The following is a 27,944-nucleotide window of genomic DNA, read 5'->3' on the forward strand; positions in this document are numbered from 1 at the left end:
CTTATTGTGTTGTAGTTCTGTTTTGTTTTGTTTTAGGTTTTTAGCAGCCTGAAGCCATGGTTTTTAGTTTCTGTCTCTAGTGATAAGCAGAAAAGAAGAATGAGAAAGGGGCTTTACTGGCCCAACCAGAAACAGAAACTATGAACCCAAGACTGAATTCTCTCCCTTGGACACCCTGCTGGGCAGCTCACCAACTCTATGAAGCCCTGGAGCAACTAACTATGGGTCTTAGCAACTCATTCTAGCTCCCCCTTGATTCCAATGCCTTCTCCATCTTTTCTTTCTTTTTTCTTTCTTTTTCTTTTTCTTTTTCCTTTTTTTTTTGAGACAGGGTCTCACTCTGTCACCCAAGTTGGAGTGCAGTGGTGCGATCACAGCTCACTGAAGCCTTGACTTTGACTTCCCAGGCTCAGGTGATTCTCCCACCTTAGACTACTGAGTATTGGGACTATAGGCCCACACCACCATGCCCAGCCATTGCTCAGGCTGATCTGTTTTGGACTGGGTTTAAAATGCAGCCTAAGGAGGCCTGGTGCAGTGGCTTATGCCTGTAATCCCAGCACTTTGGAGGCTAAGTGGGGGCGATCACTTGAGGTCAGGAGTTCGAGACCAGCCTGGCCAACATGGGGAAATTCCATCTCTATTAAAAATTCAAAAATTAGCCGGGCGTGGTAGCACACACCTGCAGTCACAGCTACTCGGGAGGCTGAGGCAGGAGAATCTCTTGAACCTGGGAAGTGGAGGCTGCAGTAAGCTGAGATCACGCTGCGGCACCCCAGCCTGGGTGACAAAGCAAGACTCCTTCTCAAAAAAAACAAAAAAAATAAGTTCAACCTAAGGAAAAGGCCTAGCCTTTGACATCTAGCGTGCAGGAGAATTGGCAGTGGTAAGAGAAAGTCTCCTGGATATGTCTGCAAGGGGAAAGGCTGGAGCCTTAAGATTTGGGGCCATGAGGGCCACACAAAAAGTATTATTTACCTCAGCATACAGGTGAACCATAGTCTCACTTTATTTCGAATTTTAGGACTGAACAGAAAGAAGGTTCAGAGATATTTCTTCAGGGAAGGAAAGTGAGCAAATAGCACAACCAGGCAAACCACACAATCTAGACATACTTTTCCGGGTAAACAAACCAGGAAGCCCAGAGCTCATAGAGGACTAGAGCAGAGCTTGGGGTGGTAGAGAGGTGTTCATGGGGAAGGAGGCAAGACCACAAGAGAAATGTCCATGAGCTCATCCAGGGTAGAGAGGATTCTTGGGGAAGGGGACCTCCTTCCCCATGCTATCTCTGCCCCAAGCCCTTAATGAAGCGGGAGAGGGAAGTCTGTCCAGAATCTCATCTGGTTAGACATCTGCAAAAGGAATAGGGAGGGGGTGGAGGCAGAGCCACTTTAGACATGGGAAATCACAGTTGCAGTGGACAGTGAGCTCCAGTCACTCCAGAAGCTTGACGTAATTTGCAGGGAAGAGTCCAAAGTGGCCATGGCAATGTCCCCGCCACCAGCCCTCGTCCACCATCTCAATGTCAGTGATTACGTCGTCCGGATCAAAGGAAAGCTCATCACTTCCCTCTGAGGAGAAAGTTGAGGGGATATTAGAATGGTCAGACATGAATGTCTCTTTTCCCACGTCCCCTTGTCTTAAATCAGTAGCCTGCAGGTACCAGGCTCCGCAGGCCACTCCCAACCTACCTCCTTGGTAATCATATAGGGCCACAGCTGAGATCCCCAGAGCCCCAGCTCCAACCGGGCAGCCTGATGATCCTGCATAATGAGAAACACAAACATGATCTCATCAGCATGAAGAAGGCAAACAGAGAAAGATCCTACTGGGGCAATGGAGAAATTCTTCTTCCTCTTACCCTCCCCTGGACATGACCAAATTCTCCTGCTTCTCCTCCCATCACTCACCAGCCGGAGCAGAAGAAAAAGAAGAACCTTCAGGCTCGAGCACCTCCTCATAGTCCCCCTCTGGTTCATCCTCCTGCTCATGCCTGTCCATCTCCTCCACATCCTCATAGTCATTCTCAGGCTCGGGCTCAGGCTCTGCTTCATACACTGGCTCTTCTTCCACCTGGAGGCCTTCCAGAGTCCTAGGGGGCAGAGCTGGGGGCTCCTCGTTGTCCTGAGAAGAGACAGTGTGGAGCAGTGTGACTTCCACTCTCCAGGAGGACTCAATGGAGGAGTAAGACCCCTGCCCTTCACCACCCTACCTCTTCTCCCCTCCACCCTTGCCTCCATCTAACAGCCTGTCCTGGGGAACACAGCCTTTCATCCATCTTCATTCCTCAACCTCCTCCCACACCCACTCACCCAAAACATGTTCCAGAGACAATGGGAAGAGAATGTAAAAGGTGTGAGGGGAGGGAAGTAGAAAGCGAGTCAGATTCTTTGGGAGGCCAAGAAAACATTGAAGCAAAAGCACATTGTTGAGCTACCACAGCTAGGATAACCAGCTGTCCTAATTTGCCCAGGACTGAGGAGTTTCCCAGAAGGCAGGGTCTTCAGTGCTAACACCAGAACAGTGCAAGGAAAACAACGATGGTTGGCCACCCTGCATAGCCCACCTTCCTAAGACTGGAGGAGATGGGGTGAGGGCAGAGAATCTTTTTTTTTTTTTTTTTTTTTTTTTTTGAGACGGAGTCTTGCTCTGTCGCCCAGGCTGGAGTGCAGTGGTGCAATCTCTGCTCACTGCAAGCTCCGTTTCCTAGGTTCATGCCATTCTCCTGCCTCAGCTTCCCGAGTAGCTGGGACTACAGTAACCCACCACCACGCCCTGCTATTTTTTTGTATTTTTAGTAAAGACGGGGTTTCACCGTGCTAGCAAAGGATGGTCTCGATCTCCTGACCTTGTGATCCGCCCGTCTCAGCCTCCCAAACTGCTAGGATTACAGGTGTGAGCCACGGCGCCCGGCCGGCAGAGAATCTTTGAGGGTTTGCTTACCTCCAGGAGAGTCTGCCTAACGGGCCGCAATGGCACTGGGTGTTGCCTGCTGGTTCTCACAGGCTCAGGCTCTGATGATGGAGGAGTCCCAGCTGGAGGCCAGGCCTGTGGAGAATGAAGCATCTCTCAAGTAAGCAAGCCTCCATCTTCACTCTTTTTTTATTTTGTTTTGAGACAGACTCTCGCTCTGTAGCCCAGGCTGGAGTGCAGTGGTGTGATAGCTCACTGCAACCTCCGCCTCCCGGGTTCAGGCGATTTTCCTGCCTCAGCCTCCTGAGTAGCTGGGATTACAGGCACGGGCCACCATGCCTGGCTAATTTTTGTATTTTTAGTAGAGACAGGGTTTCACTACATTGGTCAGGCTGGTCTTGAACTCCTGATCTCCTGACCTCGTGATCTGGCCACCTTGGCCTCCCAAAGTGCTGGGATTACAGGCGTGAGCCACCACGCTTGGCCCATCTTCATTCTGTTTATTTTATTTTATATATATTTTGAGACAGGGTCTCACTCTGCTGCCCTGGCTAGAGCATAGTGGTGAGATCATAGCTCACTGTAGCCTCAAACTCCTAGGCTCAAACGATCCTCCTCTCCAAGCCTCCCAAGTAGCTGGGACTATAGGCACGCACCACAATGCCCAGCTAATTAAAAAAAATTTTTTTATAGAGATAGGGTCTTACTATGTTGCCCAGGTTGGTCTAGAACTCCTGGCTTCAGGTGATCCTCTTAACTTGGCCTCCTCCCCAAGTGCTAGGATTACAGGCATGAGCCACCACACCATGCATGTCTTCACTGCTACATTTACCAGGAACACCCTCTCCTGCTCTCTGCCAATTCAAATGGAACTCATCCCTCAAGATGGGCTCCAACCTGAAGTGATGGCCCCTTCCTCATAGTTCCTACAGCAATAATCGGCTGTGCTGGCTGGTGACTTGCTTTCTGTTGTACTATGTAAATCTTGAGGGTTTTTTCTGACATTCTGATAGGAGGTCCAATTACAGTCAGACTGAAGTCTTCTAAAGACAGAGACAACAGACCCTGCCTAACCCAGGGGAGGCCTTTGCCTTATTTTCTGCCAATGGTTTGGACCCCTTAGGCTCCTGTCTGGGCAAGAGATCCCGGATGTGGATCCCAGCGGGCCAGGCGCTCACCTCTGAGGAGATTTTCTTGGGCAGTGGGGCCGGAACTGCCGGCTCTTCCATAGCTATCACTGGCTGTGGAGCCTCAGGGCTCATCTTTGTCACAGCCTTTCGCTCCTGTTGCCTCCTGGCCACCTGCTGTGCCTTCTCCTCTTCCTCTCGCTTCCTCTTCTCCTCAGCCATGGACTCAAATTTCGCCTTCAGCCCACGGGCACCACTAGAAGCTGCAGACAGGGCAAGAAGAATTAGGGTTGTCTTGGAATGGAGGGTGGGGAAGGGCATGGCACTTGAAGGAAGAAGGGGAATCAGTTAAATATCCAGGAGGAGGGATTTCTGGGATAGGAAGGTAAAGAGGTATTGACAGAGGAACAAGGGGATTATAGGAGGATGGCATAGCCCTGAAGCCTGGAATTTTTTTTTTTTTTTTTTTTTTTTTTTTTTTTTTTTTTTTTTGAGACGGACTTTTGCTTTTATTGCACAGGCTGGAGGGCAATGGAGCGATCTCGGCTCACTGCAATCTCCACCTCCCGGAATTCAGGCGATTCTCTTGCCTCAGCCTTCCTGAGTAGCTGGGATTACAGGCATGCGCCACCACGCCTGGCTAATTTTGTATTTTTAGTAGAGATGGGGTTTCTCCATGTTGGTCAGGCTGGCCTCGAACTTTAGACCTCAGATGATCCACCCGCCTCGGCCTCCCAAAGTGCTGGGATTACAGGCGTGAGCCACTGCAACCGGCAAAGCCTGGATTTTTATAAAGCCAGGCTATGTGACCTAAGACTCGTGTCTTTTTATTTAGTTTTGTCTTGTTTTGAGACAGGGTCTTAGCCCAGGCTGGAGTGCAGTGGTGCAGTCATGGCACACTGCAACCTCAACCTCCCAGGCTCAAGCAATCCTCCTACCTCAGCCTCTGGAGTAGTTGGGACCACAGATGTGTACCCCCACACCCGGCTAATTTTTGTATTTTTTGTAGAGAGGGGATCTTGCTGTGTTGCCCAGCCTCGTCTTGAACTCCTGGGTTCAAGTGATTCTCCTACTTCAGCCTCCCAAAGTGCTGGGATTGCAGGTGTGAGCCACCTTGCCCAGCCCACCTGTGTCCTTTCTAAATTGTAAACTTTGGGCTTCCAACCAGCATCCTCCCCTGTCCATATTCCATAAATCTGTATGCCTTCTTCAAGCCACCACTCATCCTCAACCCTATCCGAAGCTACTATCCCTATGTGTCCTTCCCAAGTGGTTCCCCACCAATGTTCCCAAGCCATCCCACCCTGGCTCCACACCACATTTTGTTCTCTGCCTCCAATTCCTTCCCTGACGTCACTCTCTCTATCCACTTGACTTGGTTCTTTCTTTCTCTTTCTCTCTTTCTTTCTCTCTTTCTTTCTTTCTCTCTCTCTCTCTTTCTTTCTTTCTTTTCTTTCTTTCTTTTCTTTCTTTTTCTTCTCTCTCTCTCTCTCTCTTTCTTTCTTTCCTTCTTTTCTTCTTTCTTTTTATAGAGTCTCACTCTGTCACCTGGGTTGGAGTTCAGTGGCATGATCTCAGCTCACTCCAACTTCCACCTCCTAGGTTCAAGCAATTCTCCTGCCTCAGACTCCCAAGTAGCTGGGATTACAGGCATGCACCACCATGCCTGGCTAATTTTTGTATTTTTTATAAAGATGGGGTTTCCCCAGGTTGTCCAAGCTATTCTTAAACTCCTGAGCTCAAGCAATCCTCCCATCTTAGCCTCCCGAAGTGCTGGGATTACAGGCGTGAGCCCCGCCTTACCTGGTTTTTCTAGGAGAGACAGAATCTGGGAATATGAGGATAGGGATCAGGTCTACCTCAGCTAATCTAGGTAGTTAAAGGCATGGAGGATATAGGCTGGGGAAGAAAAAGAATGAGGGAGAAGGAAGTGAGGTGCATGGAGAGTGAATCACTAAGCCTCACCGGCTTCTATGGGCGTCGTCTTCTTATAAGCTGTGGTTGGGGCCTCCATTTCATTGAAGCCGACAGCGCTCTGCAGGCAGGAGAACAGCACATGTGTTGCGGGAGAGAGGCAGGGGTAATGGTGACCTGGAGGTGGTATTGGGCGCTGGGGACCACTATAGGAGGTATCCCTAACCATTGGATGCTCAACAACTGGACAGCATGTTCCAACATTGTTTTGTGGTAGAGAGGGGGTAAAGAAGTTCTTAACTGCTGGGTTCAGCTCCCCCTTTCAAAAGCTCAGTGACCTTAGAATCTCATGTCTCCAAGCCCAGTTGCCTAAAATGTAGCAGGGCCCATGGCCAATGCATGAGGAGGAACTAGTATAGGGAGGACAGTGGCATGGGGTGGGAAGAGAATTAAGATTGGGTTAAGCAATACGAAGAAATCAATACCATTTCAAGTCCAACGCCACCTTTCCCTGTGGTTTATCTGTGTCTCTGTATGCCTCTCCCACCGTCCTCAGTCAAAGCTCAGGCTTTGGAAGACATGCCCCTTAGACGCTGAGGGCAGTCAGTGGGGAGTGCGGGACACCAGCAGGACAGGCTCTGTGTGCCCAGAACCACCATCCCCTCCCTCTCCCAGCCTTCTTCACACTCTTCTCTGCGCACTTTCCTAAACTTAGGGAACTTCTTAAGACATTGGTGTTCTGGTGCTTTACCTTATCCACTCGGTCCTTCTGGATTCCATATTGGCCACCAAAGCCCTTGGCATAATCTGCAGGACAGAAAGTTCTGAGTTATAGGAGATCAAAATGCTGGGAATGGGTAGTAAGAAGAATCAGTGGGAAGAAAAATAGGAATGTGGAAAACAGACATAGGAGGAAATGTGAGAATCAGAGGATAGAGGGAGGCATGGATGGGAAGAGAAGGAAACAGATGGGGAAAAATCTGGGAGAGAATGGAGAAGAGAATGATGGAAATAGGGAAACATGGAAAGTGGAAAGCAACAGATAAGGAAAAATGTAAAAGAAATAGGAAAAAATACAGAGGGGACTCCAGTCATCCCTGTGGGTTCCAGGGAAGCAGTAAACCTCTTTATCCTCTGTGAGGACAGCAGAGAGCCCTGTAAGACTCATGGCAAACCATCCTCTGACCATCACCTAGCCTGTCTGTCCTCATTCCTTCCTCAATGCTCCCTTCTCTCTCACCTCCCTCCTAGGCCCTGCTCTTAATCCTGCTGTTTTCCTCTCCACCTCTCCTCTCTTCCCTCAGTACCACCATCCATCCCCCACATGTGCTTACTGCCTGTGTACCCCCTGCTCTGCACATCTGCCCCCTCTGTATTCTGGGGCCCCTGGGTGAGCTTCCAGAAAGGAAGGAAGGAGAGCCCTGTGCTATCTGTGACTTTCCCCCTTCCAACCCCAACTCACCTCGCTGGGACTCGTGTTTCTCCGTCTCTCCCTTGTAGTCATATCCCAGAGCTGCTTTGTCCCGTTTATCCTTCTCCACCCCGTACCGGCCACCAAAGCCACGAGAGTAATCTGCGGTCGAAGGAGCAGTCATGAGAGGCCACCCTTAGGCTCCAGCACACAGGGAAGCGCTGGAGAAGAGAGGTCAGCAGGAATGCATGCAGAGTGTTAGGGGCCTAGGAAAAGAGCAAGGCTTGAATACAGGGGAATTAAAGAGAAACCATGTCTTAAGTAGTCTTTGAATTGAATATTGCTTACTTTTTCCCTCTCTTCTCTCATTTCCATGCCAAGATGAGAAGAACATTCCCATTTTCTCCCTTCTTCTTCAAGAAGGGGCAAGTATAGAGAGTGAGGAAATTGCAGAAAAAAAAGGCAGATACATGAAATGTATGCCTTTCCCCTACTCCCATATAAGCACATAGAAATGTCAGATAAAACATAACAATTTTGTTTTAAAGAGTGAAGCTCAGGCTGGGCACGGTGCTCATACCTGTAATCCCAGCACTTTAGGGGCCAAGGCAGGTGGATCACCTGAGGTCAGGAGTTTGAGACCAGCCTGGCCAAAATGGGGAAACCCTGTCTCTACTAAAAAATACAAAAATTATCCAGGCATGGTGATGTGTGCCTGTAGTCCCAGCTACTCGGGAGGCTGAGGCAGGAGAGAATCACTTGAACCTGGGAGGTGGAGGTTGCAGTGAACCGAGATTGCACCATTGCACTCCGGCCTAGGTGGCAGAGTGAGACTCCATCTCAAAAAAAAAAAAAAAAAAAACAAAAAAAAAAACAAAGTGAAGCTCAGAAGAAAGGAAGGAAAAAATCCTGGCTCTAGAAACCAGAAACAAAGAGATGAATCAAAGCTGTATGTGTGAGGGTAATTATGAACTGACGCCACAGTAAACCCAAGGGCATTTTGGGGGGATTTTTTTGTTTGTTTTTAGAGGCAGGGTCTTGCTCTTTTGCCCAGGCTAGAGTGCAGGGTACAATCATGGCTCACTGTAACCTTGAACTCCTGGGGTCAAGCAATCCTTCTGAGTCACTGAGACCACAGGCACGTGCCACCATGCTTCGCTAATTTTAAAAAAGTCTGTAGTGATGGGATCTCACTGTGTTGCCCAGTCTAGCCTTAAACTCCTGGGCTCAAAGGACCCACCCCCCTCAGCCTCCCAAAGTGCTGCGATTCCATGTGTGAACTGCCACACCTGTCAGATTTTAAATTCCAAATGTAATGAACAGGGATTAGGATCGAGGCTCTGCGATTCTAACTTCCATATAAGAATGGGGGAGGAGAGAAGAAAGCCAGAAACGAAGCTCTGTCCACTTCTGTAAGAGAGTGCTAGAAAAATTCTACTCATTTACCCAGGAAAATCATGAGGGGGGCTTGTAGCCTGTTCAACATTTGATAGGGGGAAAATTTGCTTATTAAGACATGGAAACTCTAAGCCTACATCTGAGTGTAGAATGCAAATACACATTTTTTTTTTTTTTTTTTTTTTTTACTACTTATGTGATGCAGGAATTCTAAGCTGAGAAATTAACTAAATACTGATCCAGGAAAATATATATTGTTGAAAGAGTAAGCATAAGAAAGATCGCATGAATACGAGACAAAGTTATCTCAAGACAAAATGCATTCTAAGAGACAAGAGAGACATGCTACAATGATAAAAGAACAATACCTTTCATCGGGAATATGTATGCTGGCATAAACCTATTCACAGAACCAAAATTCATGAAGCTCTCAAATAAAAGAAAAATGTAAAAAGCCAGGTGTGGTGAATGCCTGTAGTCCCAGCCTCTCAGAAGGCTGAGGCAGGAGGATGGCTTGAGCTCAAGAGTTTGAGACCAGCCTGAGAAACATAGCAAGACTCCAACACACACACACACACAAATAATGCAAAAGCTGACAGAAGTAGAAAGAGAAACAGACAAACCTGTAATAGTAGTTGAAAATTTTAACACCACTCTTTCATTAATTGATAGATATTTTAGGCAAAAAGGAATCAGTAAAATTATAGAAGATACAGACATTATCAATTAATAAGACCTAATTGACTCTTATACAACACTATACCCCAAAATACAGAATATACTTTTATTCATGCATATAGAACATTGACCAAATAGACCATGTGCCGGTCCATAAGTCTCTAAGACAGTAAGTCTCAGTACATTTTGAAAGACTGAAATATTAGATATCATATTCTGATCACAATAGAATTAAAGTAAAAGTCAATACCAATAAAATCATCTAGAAAATTTCCCTGATACTTAGAAAATTAGTAACAACTTTTAAATAATACATGTGTCAAAGAAGAAATTACAAGGAAATAAGAAAATATTTTTAACTGAAATTTTTGTTTTTGTTTTTGTTTTTGAGACAGAGTCTCACTCTGTTGCCCAGGCTGAAATGCAGTGGCACAATCATGGCTCGCTGCAGCCTCAACCTCCTGGGCTCAAGCGATCCTCCCACATTAGCCCCCTTAATAGCTGGGACCACAGGTTTGTGATGAATGAAAATTAAAATACATATAATATTTGTTGAATGTAGCAAATGGTTGTAGTAAATGAATGTAGTGTTTAGAGGGAAATGTATAGCTTTTTAAGTGCCCATATAGTAAAGGAAGGCTTAAAATCAATTATCTAAGTTTCTACCTTAAGAGGCTAGAAAAAGAACAAACCAAATCAACACTAAGTAGAAGAAAAACATAATAAAGATATGAGCAGAAACCAATACATTTTTTAAAACAGGTAAACAATAGAGAAAATTAGCAAAGCCAAAATCTTGTTCTTTGGAAAGAATAATAAAATTGATGAACTTCTAGTAAGAACAATTAAAAAGAGAAAAAACACAAATAAATAAGATCAGAAATGAAAATAGTCATTTCATATCACTAGAAATCTTACAGAAGTTAAAAAGAAGAGACTATTATAAACGAATTTCTGCCAATAAACCTGACAACACAGACAAAATGAACAAAGTCCTTGAAAAGCACAACATACCATAACCAACTTAAAAAACAGACTTGAACTACATGGGAAAAAATAATAATAAAGGAAAAAAAAAGTCCATTACTATTAACACCTCTAAAGTTGAGCCAGAAGTAGAGGCAATATTTCCCTGGATGAGGTACTTACTAAACCCAGGACACATGAAATTCTCATAAAACAAATATCCCTCTCCTTCACTCAAATAAGTTCATAAACAAAGATTACAAACCATCAAGGAAATAAATAACCGTGAGGAGCAGCAGATTAGTCAGAAGAACTCACACAGCCAAGAACTGCAAATAATATAAAATATGAAAGAAACTATAAAGTACATGTTTAAAATAATTAAAGAGTTTAAAGAAGTGGTACAGGAAACTACAATGAAACCATGATGTCTTATGGAAAATGAATCAGCATATGTGCAATAGAACCAAAAGAAACTCCAGAAATGAAAATATCTGATGTGGTGGCTCATGCCTGTAATCCCAGCACTTTGGGAGGCCAAGATGGGAGGATCACTTCAGCCCAGGAGTTTGAGGCCAGCCTGGGCAACATAATGAGACTTTATCTAAAAAAAGAGAGGGAAGGGAAGGGAAGGGGAGGGGAGGGGAGGGGAGGGGAGGGGAGGGGAGATATTTGAAAGAAAGTTTAAAATGTAATGGACAGCTTAAACAATAATAAAATACAGCTAAAGGGAGAATTAGTGAACTTAACCTAGATCTAAAGGAATAACCCAGAATGCGGCACAGGGACATAAAGAGAAGAGAGAAGAGGTATTATTCAAAGAGAAAATGCCTGAGAACTTTCTATAATGAAAGTCACATCTGAGGTTGGAAAAGAGCAGTAAGTCCCATATAGGATAATAAAAGTAGATCTAACATCTAGACACACCCTAATAATAGTGCAGAATATCAGAGACCAAAAGAAAATCTTTAATTAAAAAAAAAAAACAGAGATATAAGACATGTTACCTACTCAGGAATGATAGTCTGACACAACAGAGATGTCAGAGACGATGAAATAAGATCTTCAAAGTGATGAAGGGAAAATAAAAATGAAGAATGATGCAAAATAAAGACTTTTTCAAAGACTGAAAGCTCTTTCACAGACTCATTAAAAGAATTATCAATGGATATATTTTAGCAAGAAGGAAACAGAAGACGCAAAGGTGAAACAAAGAAATACGATAAGCAATGATGAGTTAGGAAACAGAAGATGCAAAGGTGAAACAAATAAATACAATAAGCAATGTTGAGTTAGGAAACAGGTAAATACCTTGCTCAATTTAAATAAGCATTTACTAGGTAATAATAATGATTCATTTTTTGGGGTTTATAAGATGGAACCAATAATAAGATAGAATAAGATGGAACCAATATACTGAACGACAACAATATGGTTGGTTAAAAAGAATGTAGTTAAAATGTTCTGTGTTTCCTATATACTCAGGAAGAGATTGTGATTAATTTTAAATTTAAGTCAAAGATACATGTTAAAATTTGGGAATAACCTTCTAAAATAAAGGAATAGAAAACCTTATTTTTGATCCATTAGAGAAAAAAGAGGGATTCAAAAACTTGATCAATATTATAGAAAGCAATCATGGAGAAAAAGAGAAGCAAGTACACACTGGGTTTAAAAAGCATATAAAATAGGGCTGGGTATGGTGGCTCACACCTGTAATCCCAGCACTTTGGGAGGCCGAGGTGGGGGGATCACGAGGTCAGGAGATCAAGACCATCCTGGCTAACACGGTGAAACCCCGTCTCTACTAAAAATACAAAAAAAATTAGCCAGGAGTGGTGGCAGTCACCTGTAGTCCCGGCTACTCAGGAGGCTGAGGCAGGAGAATGGCATGAACCCGGGATGCGGAGCTTGCAGTGAGCCGAGATTGCGCTACTGCCCTCTAGCCTGGGTGACAGAGCAAGACTTCATCTCAAAAAACAAACAAAACAAAACAAAACAAAAGTATATAAAATAGTGCTGGGTGCGGTGGCTCCTGCCTGCAATCCCAGCACTTTGAGAGGGTGAGAGGGGAGGATCACTTGAGCCAAAATGTTCGAGACTGCCTGGGCAACATAGTGAGACTCCATCTCTACAAAGAATAAAAAATTAGCCAGGCATGGCGGTGCACACCTGTAGTCACAGCTACTCAGAACGCTGAGGTGGGAGGATCGCTTGAGCCCAGGAAGTCGCAGCTGCAGTGACCTGTGATTGTGCCACTGCACTCCTGCCTGGGTGACAGTGCAAAACAAATGAACAAAAAGTAAATAAAATAGTGGTGAGCTGGGTCATGGAAGTTAAAGAGCTGATGACAACTGTTGGAAGATAAAGTCTTAGCAGAAGAGCCTGCCAGTCAGATTGCCAAGGCTGAGTGAAGTACAGTGTCCTTGCCTTTCTGAGATGTGTGCTTCTCCACTTCTCCTTTATAATCAAAGCCGACTGCTGACTACAGAGAAGAGGAGAGAGAATTGGTTAGAATCAGAGCTGACAGGTTTTCCCCTTCCTGACCTCCCCTTACTCCCAGCCAGTCCCAGAGGTAGTTTGTAGGGGCTTCAGGCTGAGTATGGGTGTTTAATGTAGAAACAGGCTGGTATGGACACAAGATACTACAGAGCGATGAACATAGGCCCTGGACACAGACGGTTCTAGGTTTAAACCCTACATCCCCTATTTATAGTTGTTGAAGTTTAGGCATGTTCCTTTATATTACTAAGCCCCAGTCTCTTTTAATATAAAATCAGGAGAGGCATGTCTGTCTTATCTACCTCAACTGTAAAATGAGAGAAATGATCCCTCTTCATTTGGGATATCACGAGAACTAAATGGGACAAGGTAAAGTGTCTACTTAGGTTCATTTGCTAACTTAGTGCTTTTCTTTCTAACGAATCCTCACAAAAGTGAAATGTAATACCTAGAAAAGCGCCTTATAAAGTATAAATCACTCTGTTCATGAAGAGACATTATCCTATTCCCAGTTGATCATGCTGTACCTCTTCTCTTTCATTACTCAATAATGGAAACACAATATGTGGATTCTGGTGGGATAACTGCAACCAGAAGAGTCTGGATCCTAGCCAGCTCCGGGACTGGACATGTTGCCCAGATACTCAACATTACCGCAGAGTTTTGTTCTCCATCTGGCTCAGGAACTATGGGTATCTGAGCAAGTCTGGGGTTTTGCATCTTAAGAACTATTAACATGTATTGTTTCTTGATTTACATGACACACTGACTGGGTGATTCCATTTGTGGCTTGTGAGCAAAAGATGTAAGAATTGGAGATTAAACAAAGGCAGGCAAGAGGGGGATCAAGATGGAACAGGGAATTCCATCCTGATTCTAGAACATTGCATGCTCCATATTCCACTATTGCCTTCTACATCTTCCCTTAGCTTTGCAGTATGTTTTAAACTTCCCTGGTTTTGTTTTTCATGGATTTTCCCTCCTATGATGCAAACAATTAATGTTCTAGAACTTAGCTTTAAGGATTCATGCCCACTTAATTAACAACTGTTGGTAAAAACAAAGAAAAAATCTCAGCTAGCTATGAAGGAGATGTCCTCTCTCTGTGTGCAGCTGCAGGGCAGGAGATACCATTCTGCACTATAAAAAATGAGCTCAAAGAATCTGACCTAATAAGGTGTGGAACTAAAAACATCAATGAGTTACCAATCTTACTCTCCTGTCAACAATATGATGCTGTAATCATATGGTACTTTTTTCTGTCTTTAAAACAACATTTTGTTTTGTTTTTTACAAAGGAGTCTTTAAAAATACCTGGACTTTGTGGATTGATGCTAAATCCTGTAAATAGTAACCCTAATTAGTTGTTTAACTTGATTATCTGCTGCCGTGGTAGTAATATTTAAACTGACAACTCTGTTTTCCTAAAAGACATGAGTATTTATAGGGTTTTGATGTTAAGCCAAAGAAGAGCTTAGACGATTCTCTGTTCTGTCTTCATGCATGTGAGTATATAAAAACCAGTGGCTTGAGGAATTCTTCATTCAAACAGACAGTTTGAGAAGCTTCTCCTTATTTGAATCTCTGAGCTCAACATGTGGCTTCCAACATTGGCACCAAGGAACTTGCTGAGGGAGGTATCCCTGTGATGGTGTCAGGTCCTCACAGCATCCACTGCCCTGTCTTCCAACAAAGAAGCATGTGCCTCCATCCAGGGGTGAGTGTGGGCAACTTTCACATGACTGGAGGTGGGTGGTGGGGAGAGAGAGTGGTCACTTACCTTGTCTGCCCTGTCCCTCTCAACTCCGTACTTGCCCCCAAAGCCTTTGGCAGCATCCGTCTGAGAAGAGTGCTTCTCCACCTCGGCAACATACTCATGGCCCACTGCACTCTGAGAAGAATCAAGGATGGAGTGAGTGAAATGATAAAAATGACCTTAAAAAAATGAATACAGAGATGGAGTGGGATGTAGGCATGTAAGAAATTCCATTCTGGGTCAGATCTATGGCCTCTGACAGTGGTGCCAAGGAATATGCGATGGGAGAGCAAGGTGATTATTTCTGGAGACCTGCTCATTCCTGTTCTTCTTTAATACCATTAGTAATCCTTCATTCTGAACACTCCCATAGGATGGGCTGGGAACAAGGGGATAGAGACTAGATAGACAGAGCAGTGTTTAAATCAGAAACAAGAAGAGCTGAAACAAGAGCACTGTGCAGCAGAACAGAGTGTAGTGTGGGGTAGTGTGGAGGAGAGACCAAGGGGACTGACCGGACGCCATAGCCGGGATGGAATTTTCACTAGGAGAGCCAGGGATCTTGTTCTAGATCTTTGCTCCTGTATGGCCATCAAAGTTCAGAAGTGAACTCTGAGCTTTATACAACATGTAATGTAGGACATATATACAAAAAATCACTAAATACACAGTAAAGAAAATAATAAAGAGAAGTCGCAACATAGACATAATACATAAACATTTAAAAGCAGCAAATGATTTTAAAACATATTTTTTCCTTCTCCACTTGTGTTCCCTGTCTTCTTGGTCTAGGAGTTACAGTGTGGTTGGGGCTACAACAGGCCAGCAGTTCTAATATATAGGCTCTTATTTTCTGCCATGTATATCTTATGTGTTGAGATAAGAAAAATTTGATACAAGTAATATGATATTTGTATCAATAATATTGGTCTCAATAATATTAGAGACCAAATGAACCCTGTACTTTTGAATGAGTTTTAACTCATGAACCGATAAATGAGTCAAAAAATATATATTTTGATCGAGAACAAAAGTATCTGGGTGTTCTAGTGAAATATTTTATATATACTTAAATATATACTATATATATTTATGAATAAACTATTTATAATATAAATATATTATATCATATAATTATATTAAAATATACATATAATATAAATTTATATATTTACATTTACTTAAATTATTTATATTATATATTTATATATTGTACAAATAATTATATGTATTTAAGTATATAATATAATGCATTAATATATGATATATTTATACTTATATATGATACTATATTATATACTTATTATATATATTTATATGTAACAGATACTATATAAGTATATAACTATATACTTATATATAACATACTATATATAAGTTATAATATATTATACTAAATATATTGCTATATTATATATTAACATATAAATATTATATATAATCATATATTATATATGTCACATATAATATATAATCTACATTATTATATAATACATTATATATTATATTTGATATCATTAATATATAATATGTAATATATAATATATACTATTAATGCTATATATTATAATTAATATATACTATAGACTATATAATATATAAGTATATATAAATATATAATATATTTATTATGATTATATTATATTATAATATATATTATATTTATTATATATTATATATAATCATACAAATATATAATAAGTATATACTTATATAATAATATACTTATATATAATTGGCTCTTATTATAGCAGTATATAATTATATATAAGTATATAATTATTTATAAATATTTACAAAATATATAAATATGTATATCAATTTTTTAAATGTATATTTTCAAAGCAAATCTTTCCCTTTCAACTTACCTTGTCCATTCGGTCTCTTTCTACTCCAAACCGACCTCCATAGCCATGGGATGCTTTGGGCCCTGACTCCATCTCTTTCTTCTTGAGAACATCATGCTCCTCTGATACTTTGTTCCTCAGCTGGTGGATGCTGGAAGAAACCACATGACCAAGGATCATCTATCCCAGGAAGGTCAACAAACCCATCTTCCCAGAAAAATGGAAGTCTTGAAGTCTGTCCTGTTTATTTTCAGTAATAACCTGGGCCCCCAGAATATACTAGTGATAGGTCTAGAAGTAAAAGATCAGTCTGGCCTGCATACCATAGCCTGATTTAAACTCTCCATAGGCCAAAAATATTTCCTCTAGTCTGTTATTTTGCTCACTAAAATAACCTTCTGACCTTTAGTCCCATTTTTCATGTTCTTAAATATTAGAGGACAATGATACCTATATTCTGATAACTGGAAAGTTATTTTCTTTTCTGAATGGATCAGCTTTCTATCAATTAGAGGATGTGTCTCAAAAAGCAGAAAAATATTCACATACCATTGGACCTACACATTCTAGTTTTAGGAGTCTACACCAGGGAAATATTTTAAATACGGCAAAGCTTAATGTCTAAATGATACTCATTGAAGCGTAGTATATAATAGCAATAACTAAGAAACAATCTACATGACCAGTGGTTGGGTAATAGTTAAATAAATTGAAATATTACCTTTCACTAGTGTACTAGGAAGTCATTAAAAACAATGCTTATAAAAACACAGAATTGGGGAAATTTATTTAAACATTAGTAGTACTTTTTTATGCTTTTTGGTCATGAATTAAGATCTTCTGCCCCTTCCCCACAGCCTGATAATACCTGAGAAAACTAATAACTAATGAAAACTAACTAACAAAATCCACTCACAGTAATTGCTATGACACGTTAAGGCTCAAATTATCTTGATTTGAAGGGACACCTTTATCCCTAAGAGAAAGTACCACCAAAAAAAGGCATTCTCTTTCTTACTTCACACCCACTTCCATCTTTACCATGAAGGTGACTGCAATACTTAAGAGGGTGGAAAGCCATCTTGGCCAACCTCTTTGGCTTGAGGATATGAAGTGATAGCTCAGCACCAAATGACAATCAGATCTGTTATTTGGACACATAAGGATCCGGGGATTGTTGGAAACATTTGGGCAAGAGAACCCTAAATAAGAAATTTGACTTTCTGTAGCAAGCAATAAGGGTTTAGGGTATTGAGATAGTGATATTACTAGGACTTCACCAGCTCAGGACAACAGACACATTGTTATACATAGAATGGCTGTCTCACAGCAGAAATTGTCTTCTTTTACAGAAGAATAGATCCATCTGGTGGCCTTTAGTGGATAATTCCACTAAAGGTCTTTTAAAAAGTCTTCTCAGCTTTTGCCACAGTTAATTTTAGAAAGCTGGCTATGAACCAGATGAAATTAAGCCAAGTGCTGGAAGAACCCCCTGTTCCCATGCCTCCTCTAAACTCTCTGGCAGCATTGAAAGCAGAGATCTTGTGTTGTCAGTTCAACACCAACACTGTGTCAAAAGCTACTAGTACCAAGGACATGTAAATGCCTGCCCAGTATCTTCCAACTGAAGTATTCAGATAAAAGATGAAGAAAAGGGGGCCAAAATTTACTTTCAAATGGAAAAAATATGTAATTTTTAAATGAGTATAATAATTGTTAAATGGGTTATAACTATATTATAGTTAAAACAAGTTTTTAAAAGGGATTAGAAAATGATACTCAGGAATATTCATCTAAAGGATAACAGAAAAACTAGTCAGGGGATCACACCAATAGATGATGTAATTTGAATGAAATTGTTGAGGCCCAAAGAAAACAAACTTCTTTAGGTTATAGCTGAAGTCATTCTAAACAGGTCTTTATTATTATTATTATTATTATTATTATTATTATTGAGACAGAATCTTGCTCTGTCACCCAGGCTGGAGTGCAGTGGCATGATCTCGGCTCACTGCAACCTCTGCCTCCCGGGTTCAAGTGATTCTCTTGCCTCAGCCTCTGGAGTAGCTGGGATTACAGGCATGCATGTCATGCCCACCTAGATTTTGTATTTTTAGTAGAGACAGCGTTTCACCATGTTGGCCAGGCTGGTCTCAATTTTTTTTTTTTTTTTTTTTTTTTGAGACGGAGTCTCGCTCTGTTGCCCAGGCTGGAGTGCAGTGGCGCGATCTCAGCTCACTGCAAGCTCTGCCTCCCGGGTTCATGCCATTCTCCTGCCTCAGCCTCCTGAGTAGCTGGGACTACAGGTGCCCGCCACCACGCCTGGCTAATTTTTTTTTGTATTTTTAGTAGGGACGGGGTTTCACCGTGTTAGCCAGGATGGTCTCGATCTCCTGACCTCATGATCCACCCGCCTTGGCCTCCCAAAGTGCTGGGAGCCACCCAGCACTTTGGGCATGAGCCACCGCGCCTGGCAATATTCTATATCTTGATTGCATTGGTGGTTATATATATAGGTGGCTGTATTATATATATATAGTCAAAACTCATTGAACTATTTGCTTATAATGATTAGGTATCAATACAGTTAATTTCTGGCTGGGCGTGGTGGCTTACACCTCTAATCCCAGTACTGTGGGAGGCCGAGGCAGGCGGATCACTTGAGATCAGGAGTTTGAGACCAGCCTGGCCGACATGGTGAAACCCTGTCTTTACTAAAAATACACAAATTAGCTGGGCGAGGTGGCACATGCCTGTAATCCCAGCTACTCAGGAAGCTGAGGTAGGAGAATTACTTGAAGCTGGGAGGCAGAGGTGGAGGTTTCAGTGAGCTGAGATTGCACCACTGCACTCCAGTCTGGATGACAGAGCGAAACTCCATCTCAAAAAAAAAAAAAAAAAAGTTAATTTTTGAAAAATAATAAAGTGAAGAAAACATTAAATGAAAGAGACTTTGGGTACTCATAAAGAGGTTTGTTTATGAAGTGATTGTAGTATTATTAAAGCCAACTTATCAAGTACTTTGTCACTGTAAACAGAATAGCAAGCAGCCTTAGGGAATAGCAATAGCTTAGCTCTTGAGAATTTGCATTTTATTTCAACAAGAGAATTATGGACATGACAATATTATGTTTATTAGACAAAAACAAAATAATGGTTAAGATTTCAGCCCATGGAGTCAGACTGAGCCGAATTCAAATTACTACAGGTTGAGTATCCCTCATCCCAAACGCTTGGGACTAGAAGTGTTTTGGATTCAGAATTTTTTCAGATTTTGGAATATTTGCATATACATAATGAGATGTCTTGGGGACTAGACCCACGTGTAAACAGAAAATTCATTTATATTTCATATACACTATATTAAGAAAGGTATTAAAGAAGAGCTAAATAAATGGAGGTAATTTTATTTTTCCCTTGGGGACGCCGAAAAACCTGTGTTGTGCACCTGTATTTTGACTGCAACCCATCACATGTAGTCAGGTGTGGAATTTTCTACTTGTGGTATCATGTGGGCTTTCAAACATTTCAGATTTTGGAACATTTTAGATTTTCAGTTTTTAAATTAGGGATGCTCAACCTGTATCTCTGTATCGTTGGACAAATTGCTAAACATTAATATATCCATTCACTTTTCTGTGAAATCAGGATGTCAATGTCATCTATGATATAGGGTTGTTTTTAAAAAGTACTGTGTTTTGCATGACATGTAATAGCTTAATAAATGTTGGTCATTATTCTTAAGTTACAGCCATGGCTCTTCCCAGTACCCGTGTGAGGTAAACAGGGATGGTACTATAATCTCCAGTCACCGCTGGAAATCAAGATAGGATGGTAAAATATTATTACTCTCCTCAGCATCATGAGCCCTTTTACAGCAGAGCTGGAATCAGTCCGTAGAGCTCCAGAATTCTATTTCAATACTCTTGGTATTACACCATTCTTTATTTCCACTTGATATAAAATGTCAGGGCACAAGAAAGAGGACAGGGTCACTGAGGCAGACATCCTATGGTTATAGCTCAGTAAAGATTTAATCTAAAGGCCAGACAGGTTCCAGGAAGTGCTGAAAGATTATTCTAGAGTGGTGCCACTCAGTGTGTGGTCCACAAGCTGAACTGTTTCTGTTTCACAGGGAAATAAGAATAAAAATTGAGAATATGTGGTTAGAAACTTTTATAGCAATTGGACATAGTGATTTTATTCTTTTTCTTTTTTAGAAATGGGGTCTCACTATGTTGCTCAGGCTGGAGTGCAATGGCTACTCACAGATACAATCCCACTACTGATCAGCACTGGAGTTTTGACCTGTCCCATTTCTGACCTGGGCCAGTTCACCCCTTCTTAGGCAACCTATGGTCCCCCACTCCTGGGAGGTGGGAGGTCACTATATTGATTCAGAATTTAGTGTGGAGACCCAATCAGCATAGAGCACTATAGCCCAGAACTACTGGACTCAAGTGATCCTCCTGCCTCAGCCTCCTGAGTAGCTGGGTCTATAGGTACAGACTAGCATGCCTGACAACACTGTGATTTTATATCTGTTGAATTTAAAAATACAAACTGTGTTTGTATTGTCTATGTTATTTTTCACCATTTATTTTTCCAGAAACTCAATTTTATTTTATTTTACAAAAGTATCAGTCTGTGACAGATTTGAAAATAAACAGACTGGTCAAGGGAAAAGACATCCTTGAGTCTTGAGAATGAATGGACAAGAGTGGAGAAAAGAAGGTGGAGAGAAGGGTGATAGTTCTTGAAAACCAGGCAGTTCCTTTACAGAATGGATAAGGGACGCATAGGACCATTTGAGTTATTCACTGAATTACCAAATTACTACCCAAACTAAATTTATTCAAGCAGACCCAAAAAGAGACATCACGCTGTGGGGAAGGTAGTAAGATTAGTAAGAACTACAACCACTTCCTTTTCCTGCTTTTAGTCGTCTCAGCTCTAAAGCTACTGCTTTTTTGTTTGTTTGTTTGTTTTGTTTTTTTGTTGTTGTTGTTTTCATTTTGGGATCTGTCAGTGTTAGAATCTACAGCTACTATTCTCCTCTCCAATTTCCCCCTCTTTTCCAAGGACCATGGTGATTCCCATCAGATGTTAAAGACTGACTTAGCCCACACTAACCAGGGGGAATCCCCAAATAGTGGAAACTTACTCCTGGAAAGTCCTCTAGAGGTCTTTTTGATCCAGATGGGCAAAATGAGAATCAGAGAGGAAAAGGGACTTGTCTAAGGCCACCTGGCTTGTTACCAGTAGATACCAGGCTTTTACTCCTTGATAACCTGGGTAAATGGGAGATGAGAGAGCTTTTTTTGTCAATATCTCCATCATTTATTCTATCAGATATTCAGTTAGGTTAACAAAGAAATGTGCAGGGTCACCATGTTGTACAACTCCAGGGAGCACCAGTCAGGGTGTTCTGTATACAGGAGTTGTGCAATACAACAGTACAGGTAGACACCACTTAGGAGAAAAGAGGGCTGTTGTCTGTTTACATGTTCGTTAGATTTTAGAAAGGAAATCTGATTAAACTAACCTATGTTAACAGGAAACAAAAATAACATCACTGAGCTGCTCAGAAGTGCTAAGTACTGCGTTAGACATTGGCTATCCCATTAAATTCTCACTACACATCTTCTGAGTGGCTACTTTTTTTTACATTATTTCATTTTTTTATTAGGATTGCTATTTTTTTTTTGCCAATGCCTACTATATTGCAAGTTGTCATGGTGGAGTGTTGGGAAAAGTTTTCAATTAGCAATAATCACACCTCAGATAAACCTCACTGGCTATAATACCGCCACTGTGCAAAGCTAGAGTTGCTATTCTTATCCCCGTTTGATAAATAAGCTGAGGTTCAAAAAAGTTATGTGACCAAGTTCACATTGCTAAGAGTGGCAGAGTTAGGAATTGAATCTAAATCTATCGATATCCAAATTCAAGCTCTTTCCGTAAGATTATGGCAGGAATTTAGGAGACTTCCTTAAAATATTGTACTTCTACCTCCTATATATGAAACAGGCACTGGGAGAAAAAAGGTACGAAGTATGCATCCTCATCTGGACAATCCCCAGAATACTAGCACTGAGTGGCTTTTATTCAGAAAAGGAAAGGGGTCTTTTTTTTTTTTTTTTTTTCGTCTATGAGTCTATAGAGGGGTATCACAGAAACTTCCTGAATGACCCTGTTCCATTGTTTCAATCTTTTTCCAGAATGGCATGGTTTAAGAATAATATTCATTATGGGTACTTAATTAAAACATTTATTTATTTATTTATTTATTTATTTATTTATTTATTTATTTATTCATTGAGACTGATTCTCTATCGCCCTGGCTGGAGTGCAGTGGCGCGATCTCAGCTCACAGCAACCTGTGCCTCCCGGGTTCAAGAGACTGCTGTGCTTCGCCTCCTGAGTAGCTGGGATTACAGGCACCCACCACCACGCCTGGCTAATTTTTGTATTTTTAGTAGAGACAGAGTTTCATCATGTTGGCCAGGCTGGTCTTGAACTCCTGACCTCAAGTGATCTGCTTGCCTCGGCCTACCAAAGTTCTGGGATTACAAGCGTGAGCCACCACGCCTGGCCGAAATCATTTATTTCTGATTAAACAATGTGGTACTGTCATCCAGTTGTATAAACTTGTGCCAGGCTTTCACAGTGTGTTGCTTGTGCAATGTGGTCATCCACTGACACTTTTTAAAATCTAGAGGTAAAAGCACTGCTCTTAGGGTGCGGTGGGGGGAGTTAAAAATGGAGCTTAAGACTGTATTAGTCTTGCCATTTTGTGTGTAGTTGTTGAATGCTTGCTCGTTACACTATTTATTGTGTCTACCTTGCTACTAATGTTTGACATTCTGATACTGTCCAAAGCAGATGGTCCTGGTTAGATGATCCTGAATAATTCATGGAAGAGAGGAGGGGATCTCTCAGCCTGAATATATGACATATCCCACAGAAACCCCGGATATGTCTGTAAGTTCCTTTTATCTTCTGGTATCAGAGGGTTTTGTTTGTTTGTTTGTTTCTGGTAAGATGCAAATGGGGCTATAATCTTAAAGACTCCTGAACATCATTGCCAAAATAGTTTTTATCAACAGGTTTTCCAAGTGTTACATTTCTTCATATTACCATTCATGGCTTCCAACTTCTGTCAAATAGCTAAGTACAAATCTGTATTTTAAAAGTTATTTGGGCCAGGTATGGGAGCTGAAGTGGCCTCTTTTTATAGCATTTATTCTGAGTTCTTCACCTTGACATTTTACTGAATTATTCTTAGTCCATCCGAAGGAAGTCACCCTGAATTCTAAATACACATTTATATTTATCTGAAGAGATAGACAGGAGATGGATGATTGCCAGGTAGATAGATAGAGAGGACCTTAGTATTTGGGCCACTTCCTCTCTGAATCTCTCATGCCTTACTAAAGGAAGGGAGGCAGTTAATCCAATAGACCCCCACTTGGGGAAATAGCAGAGTTGTTAGGTATAAAAGACAGATAATAGCGTTGAGGAGGATAAGAGGAGAGACATAAAATGGAAGTACACAATGACACACAAGCTACACACAGGAACAGACTCCAGAAGAAACCAAACACAATAATACATAGACATGAACTACCCTATCCTTTTCCTCCCTCACCTTCCCCCAAGTCTCTGAGTTTTCTTTGGGCTCTTCCCATAACCCCCTTCCTTTCCCCCAGTCCTTTTGGCACTTACTTGATGTGTTCTGTGCGTCCAGAGCCCTCGATGGTCTTGGCTCCCCACCGCTGCTCCTTCTCAGAGATGTCATTCTGCAAATGACAGCACTCAGTAATACGTGATGGCAAGAAATGTGCCACATTGAGAAGGGCCACACAACTGACACATGCCCTCCATGTCCCCTGTGTCCACTGCCTTCTTCAGTCTGGGTCTTTACTCACATCCCCTCTATGTTTATCCCATCCTGACCCCATGTAAGAATTAAACTGGTGAGGCCGGGCATGGTGGCTTATGCCTGTAATCCTAGCATTTTAGGAGGCCAAGGCGGGTGGATTTCTTGAGGTCAAGAGTTCAAGACTAACTTGGCCAACATGATGAAACCCCATCTCTACCAAAAAAATACAAAACTTAGCCAGATGTGGTGGCATGCACCTGTAGTCCCAGCTACAGGGACTACTCGGGAGGCTGAGGTAGGAGAATCACTTGAACCTGGGAGGTAGAGGTTGCAGTGAGCTGAGACTGCACCTCTGCACTCCAGCCTGGGCGACAGAGGGAGACTTGTCTCATAAAGCAAGCAAACAAATAAAAAAACACAAAGAATTAAACTAGTTAGCTCTGAAACCTCCATTCTTCCTCTGCATACTTCATGCCTACCCCATCTGGTCTCCTACAGCTTTTCAATCCCCCAATTACTCATGTCCAGCATGAATCCTGGATCATGGGCCTGGGGAGACCCAGGTTCACCTGCTTCTCAACTTCAGTATAGCCTGCCATCGCCTGTCAATTACACCATCAAACTCACCCACGCCTGTCTCCTTTCATCCCTGATACCAGGTATCATGCATGCCCCACAGGCGACAGCCAACTGTCCTACCAATTAGTCCCAGTAAGAGGGCTGTCTCAGTCCCAGAAGGCCCTTTTCCAAGCATCCTCAAAGGTTACAGAGTGGCCTAGATGCCCTCGCCACCCCACTCTCTGCAATATTCAAGCAAAGCTACTTCCAAACTCACCACAAAGTCAGGATCTGTGTCCCAGTCATCACCCTGGGTCTCCACGGAAACAGACACATCATGGCCCACTACAGACTTCCACATCTGAGAGTGACAGGAGATGGGAATAATTAGGGACAAAAAAGGATCAAGAGGAGGGAAAATAGGAATGTTGAAGTCAAAATATAGAAGCCCAATATTTCCTGCCATTTTTTTTTCTTAGAAGAAAATAGAAAATGAAGCAAAGCAAATGGGAGTTGTAGGAAGGCTTTTCTGCTCAGTTACAAGAGGAGAGATGGGGCTTTATTCAAGACAAACCAATGTGGCCTGGGCCCGCTTGGGGCTAAAGAGAAGTTGCCATGGGTGTGGGTGACACTAGGTAACCCGTGAGTCAAAATTGCTGGAATTGTTCACTTGTGTCCCAAGGCCAGCCAGGCAGTGGCTGAAGGTGGTTGGCAATGAGGGGTGCTATAATATCCCTAGAATTATGGCCTCATTTCACTCAGGTTTCTATATACGATTCCTTTGTCACTGTTGAAATACAAATTGGTTCAGTTTCTCACAAGTGAACATCTACATCCCTCTTTACAACCTGCTGAACTATACTGAGAATTTTTCCAGCCTCTTGTCCAAGTGATGTCCCACCTTCACCCTGAGACTGGTCACTTCACAGCTGTGTAAGGTCAGTAGGGACAGTCGGCTGACATTTCCACACTGAAGAATGCATGGGAAAGCATTATTTGCTGGGAATAAGTCAGTTATTACTCAATTTTTAAAAAATGGTTCAATTATATTTCTAAAGAAAAGTAGTTCAAAAAATAGCATGTTTTCAAGTTGACAATTTATCACAGAAAATAAAAAAGAATCATATAATAAATCTTATTTTGAACATTAAAAGGTATTCAGTTTTTATCAACTAAATAAATGTTGCAGAAATATTTAGAGAACACTAGCTTGGAAGGGTGCCAAACTTACTCTGCTAGGGCATCCCCAGTGTTCTAGTCGGCCTTCTGCACAGTGCAGAAGGAAGAGCAGCACAATTGCTCTGCATCTGTGGATCTTGGTGTGAAGAAGTAACAACAGACAAGGCTCATCTGCTGTGGTTGCCACTGAGACTTCTTGACCCTGGCATGACTTGCTAGCTGGCAGCCCTTCCCTCCTCAGACACCTCATCCCATTGGAGACCTTCTTCATGCTCTCCATTGTCTCCAAAGAATTCCTTTACAACTACTCCTCGGGTTCTCCTGTCTCCACCTAGGCCTTCAGATTCTCTAGTTTTCTATTTCCACTTGAAAACTCCATCTTCTCCATTGAGCAACCCCTTAAACACCAGCCCAGGAGAAGTCTGGGGTAAATCAGTTAAAGAGATGCTAAGGGGACACCGGACAGATATTGACTGAGTCAACCGTGAGTCACGGCTGAAAGCAGCTCGGCTTTCCCTGACATGGGTGGAGACAGCAAAACAAGACTTAGAATCCTTCATCCTTACTACCCCTCTACTTCTCATCCCCTGGCTCCTGGGCTGCTGTGCGACAAAAGGACTGTCACACACAAAACTGGAATGGAGAAGTTTCTGAAATAGTCATGAGCAATAAGGAAGCAATGAGGACTGATGGTCCCATCCTCTTTCCTGTGGCTCCTCTGAGGCCTCAGCCTGACTCTCCCATTCACCCATTTTTGAAATAAAGAGTTTCGGAAATAGAGACAATTTATCTAATATCCTTGACCTATTGACCAGAAGCCAGAAAGGTAAGAGGTGCCATCTAGAGGTGAGAACCAGAGAGTAATCTGGTGAGGCCTTGTTGCGATGCTGACCTCCTGCATCAAAGTACACGGACTGGGAGTCAGAAGCCCTGGCTGTCACCCCAGCTCTGTGACTAAGCCTCTGAGAGACCATCACAAGGGCATCAACAGAGTAGGTACTCATTTGCCAGGTATGAGACCAGTCGATTAATAAATACTAACTTGAATAATTTGTCAAATCAGCAATTATCTCTGATTTCCCCAGTGGAAAATAATGAAGGGGTTAACCTAGCTAATCTGTAAAGTCTCCTTGATTTCTGACATTCGGGGATTCTGTGATCTACAGTCACAGAAACCAGCCCCAGCAGAATCATCATGCCTTCTCTTGGGCTCCATCAGCACTTGGTACTCAGTGCTACTTTACATCAGCGACTACTTCCTTATCTGTTACATTTCCTATGTGGGTTTGTTTCCCTGAGACCATGTGCTCTTCAAGGGCAGACACTGTTTTCTTCTCCTGTGGTCCTCCTCCCAACTCAGTACCTAGGGGAGACATGCCTTAGAGTGGGTTGTAGATTATCAGCAGAAACCAGGCAACACTTTGCTTGACGTTTGTGCTAGATGGCTCCTGAATCATTTGCCTTGAGTTTAAGCCCCTCCCTTCTGTTTCTATCTCCAGATGCTGATTTGCTACAACCACTCACAACCAGGCCTTCTGGCCATAAAAGGATAAAAGCCTACTAGTGGTGACCTTGCCCATCACCAAGGACTAAGAGCCAGGTGGATTCCTCCTCAACAATTACTGTGTTTCCCGACTGTCCCATGGCTCAGAGTACCCACCTCCACCTGTGCGAGCCTCTGTTCTAAGCGCCCGGCTCCTCGCGTCCACACCGACTCCCTCTCTGGCTGCTGCCACTTTGGAGTGAGAAACTGGGCTGCTGCTTCAGTTCCGTATTCAGGTTTTCGTCATTTCCTGCCACCCCATCCTCA

The 27,944-nt window shown here is 42.2% G+C and overlaps 1 protein-coding gene and 1 pseudogene across 1 annotated transcript; both read right to left on the reverse strand.

Moving 5' to 3' along the window:
* Positions 1-985: 985 nt before the first annotated feature.
* Positions 986-27,917, reverse strand: HCLS1 (hematopoietic cell-specific Lyn substrate 1). Its single transcript, XM_010370516.2, has 14 exons — positions 27,795-27,917; positions 25,233-25,316; positions 24,241-24,314; positions 16,534-16,663; positions 14,690-14,800; positions 12,838-12,892; positions 7,417-7,527; positions 6,706-6,761; positions 6,006-6,075; positions 4,092-4,303; positions 2,944-3,048; positions 1,911-2,124; positions 1,692-1,763; positions 986-1,571 (listed from the first exon to the last, which is right to left on the reverse strand). The coding sequence occupies exons 2-14, from the start codon at positions 25,314-25,316 to the stop codon at positions 1,435-1,437; spliced, it is 1,431 nt and encodes a 476-aa protein (XP_010368818.1). The 5' UTR covers positions 27,795-27,917; the 3' UTR covers positions 986-1,434.
* On the reverse strand, positions 22,216-22,336 carry LOC115900805 (annotated as a pseudogene).
* Positions 27,918-27,944: the final 27 nt, after the last annotated feature.

Source organism: Rhinopithecus roxellana, chromosome 1, assembly GCF_007565055.1.
Source record: "Rhinopithecus roxellana isolate Shanxi Qingling chromosome 1, ASM756505v1, whole genome shotgun sequence".
NCBI classification, from domain to species: domain Eukaryota; kingdom Metazoa; phylum Chordata; class Mammalia; order Primates; family Cercopithecidae; genus Rhinopithecus; species Rhinopithecus roxellana.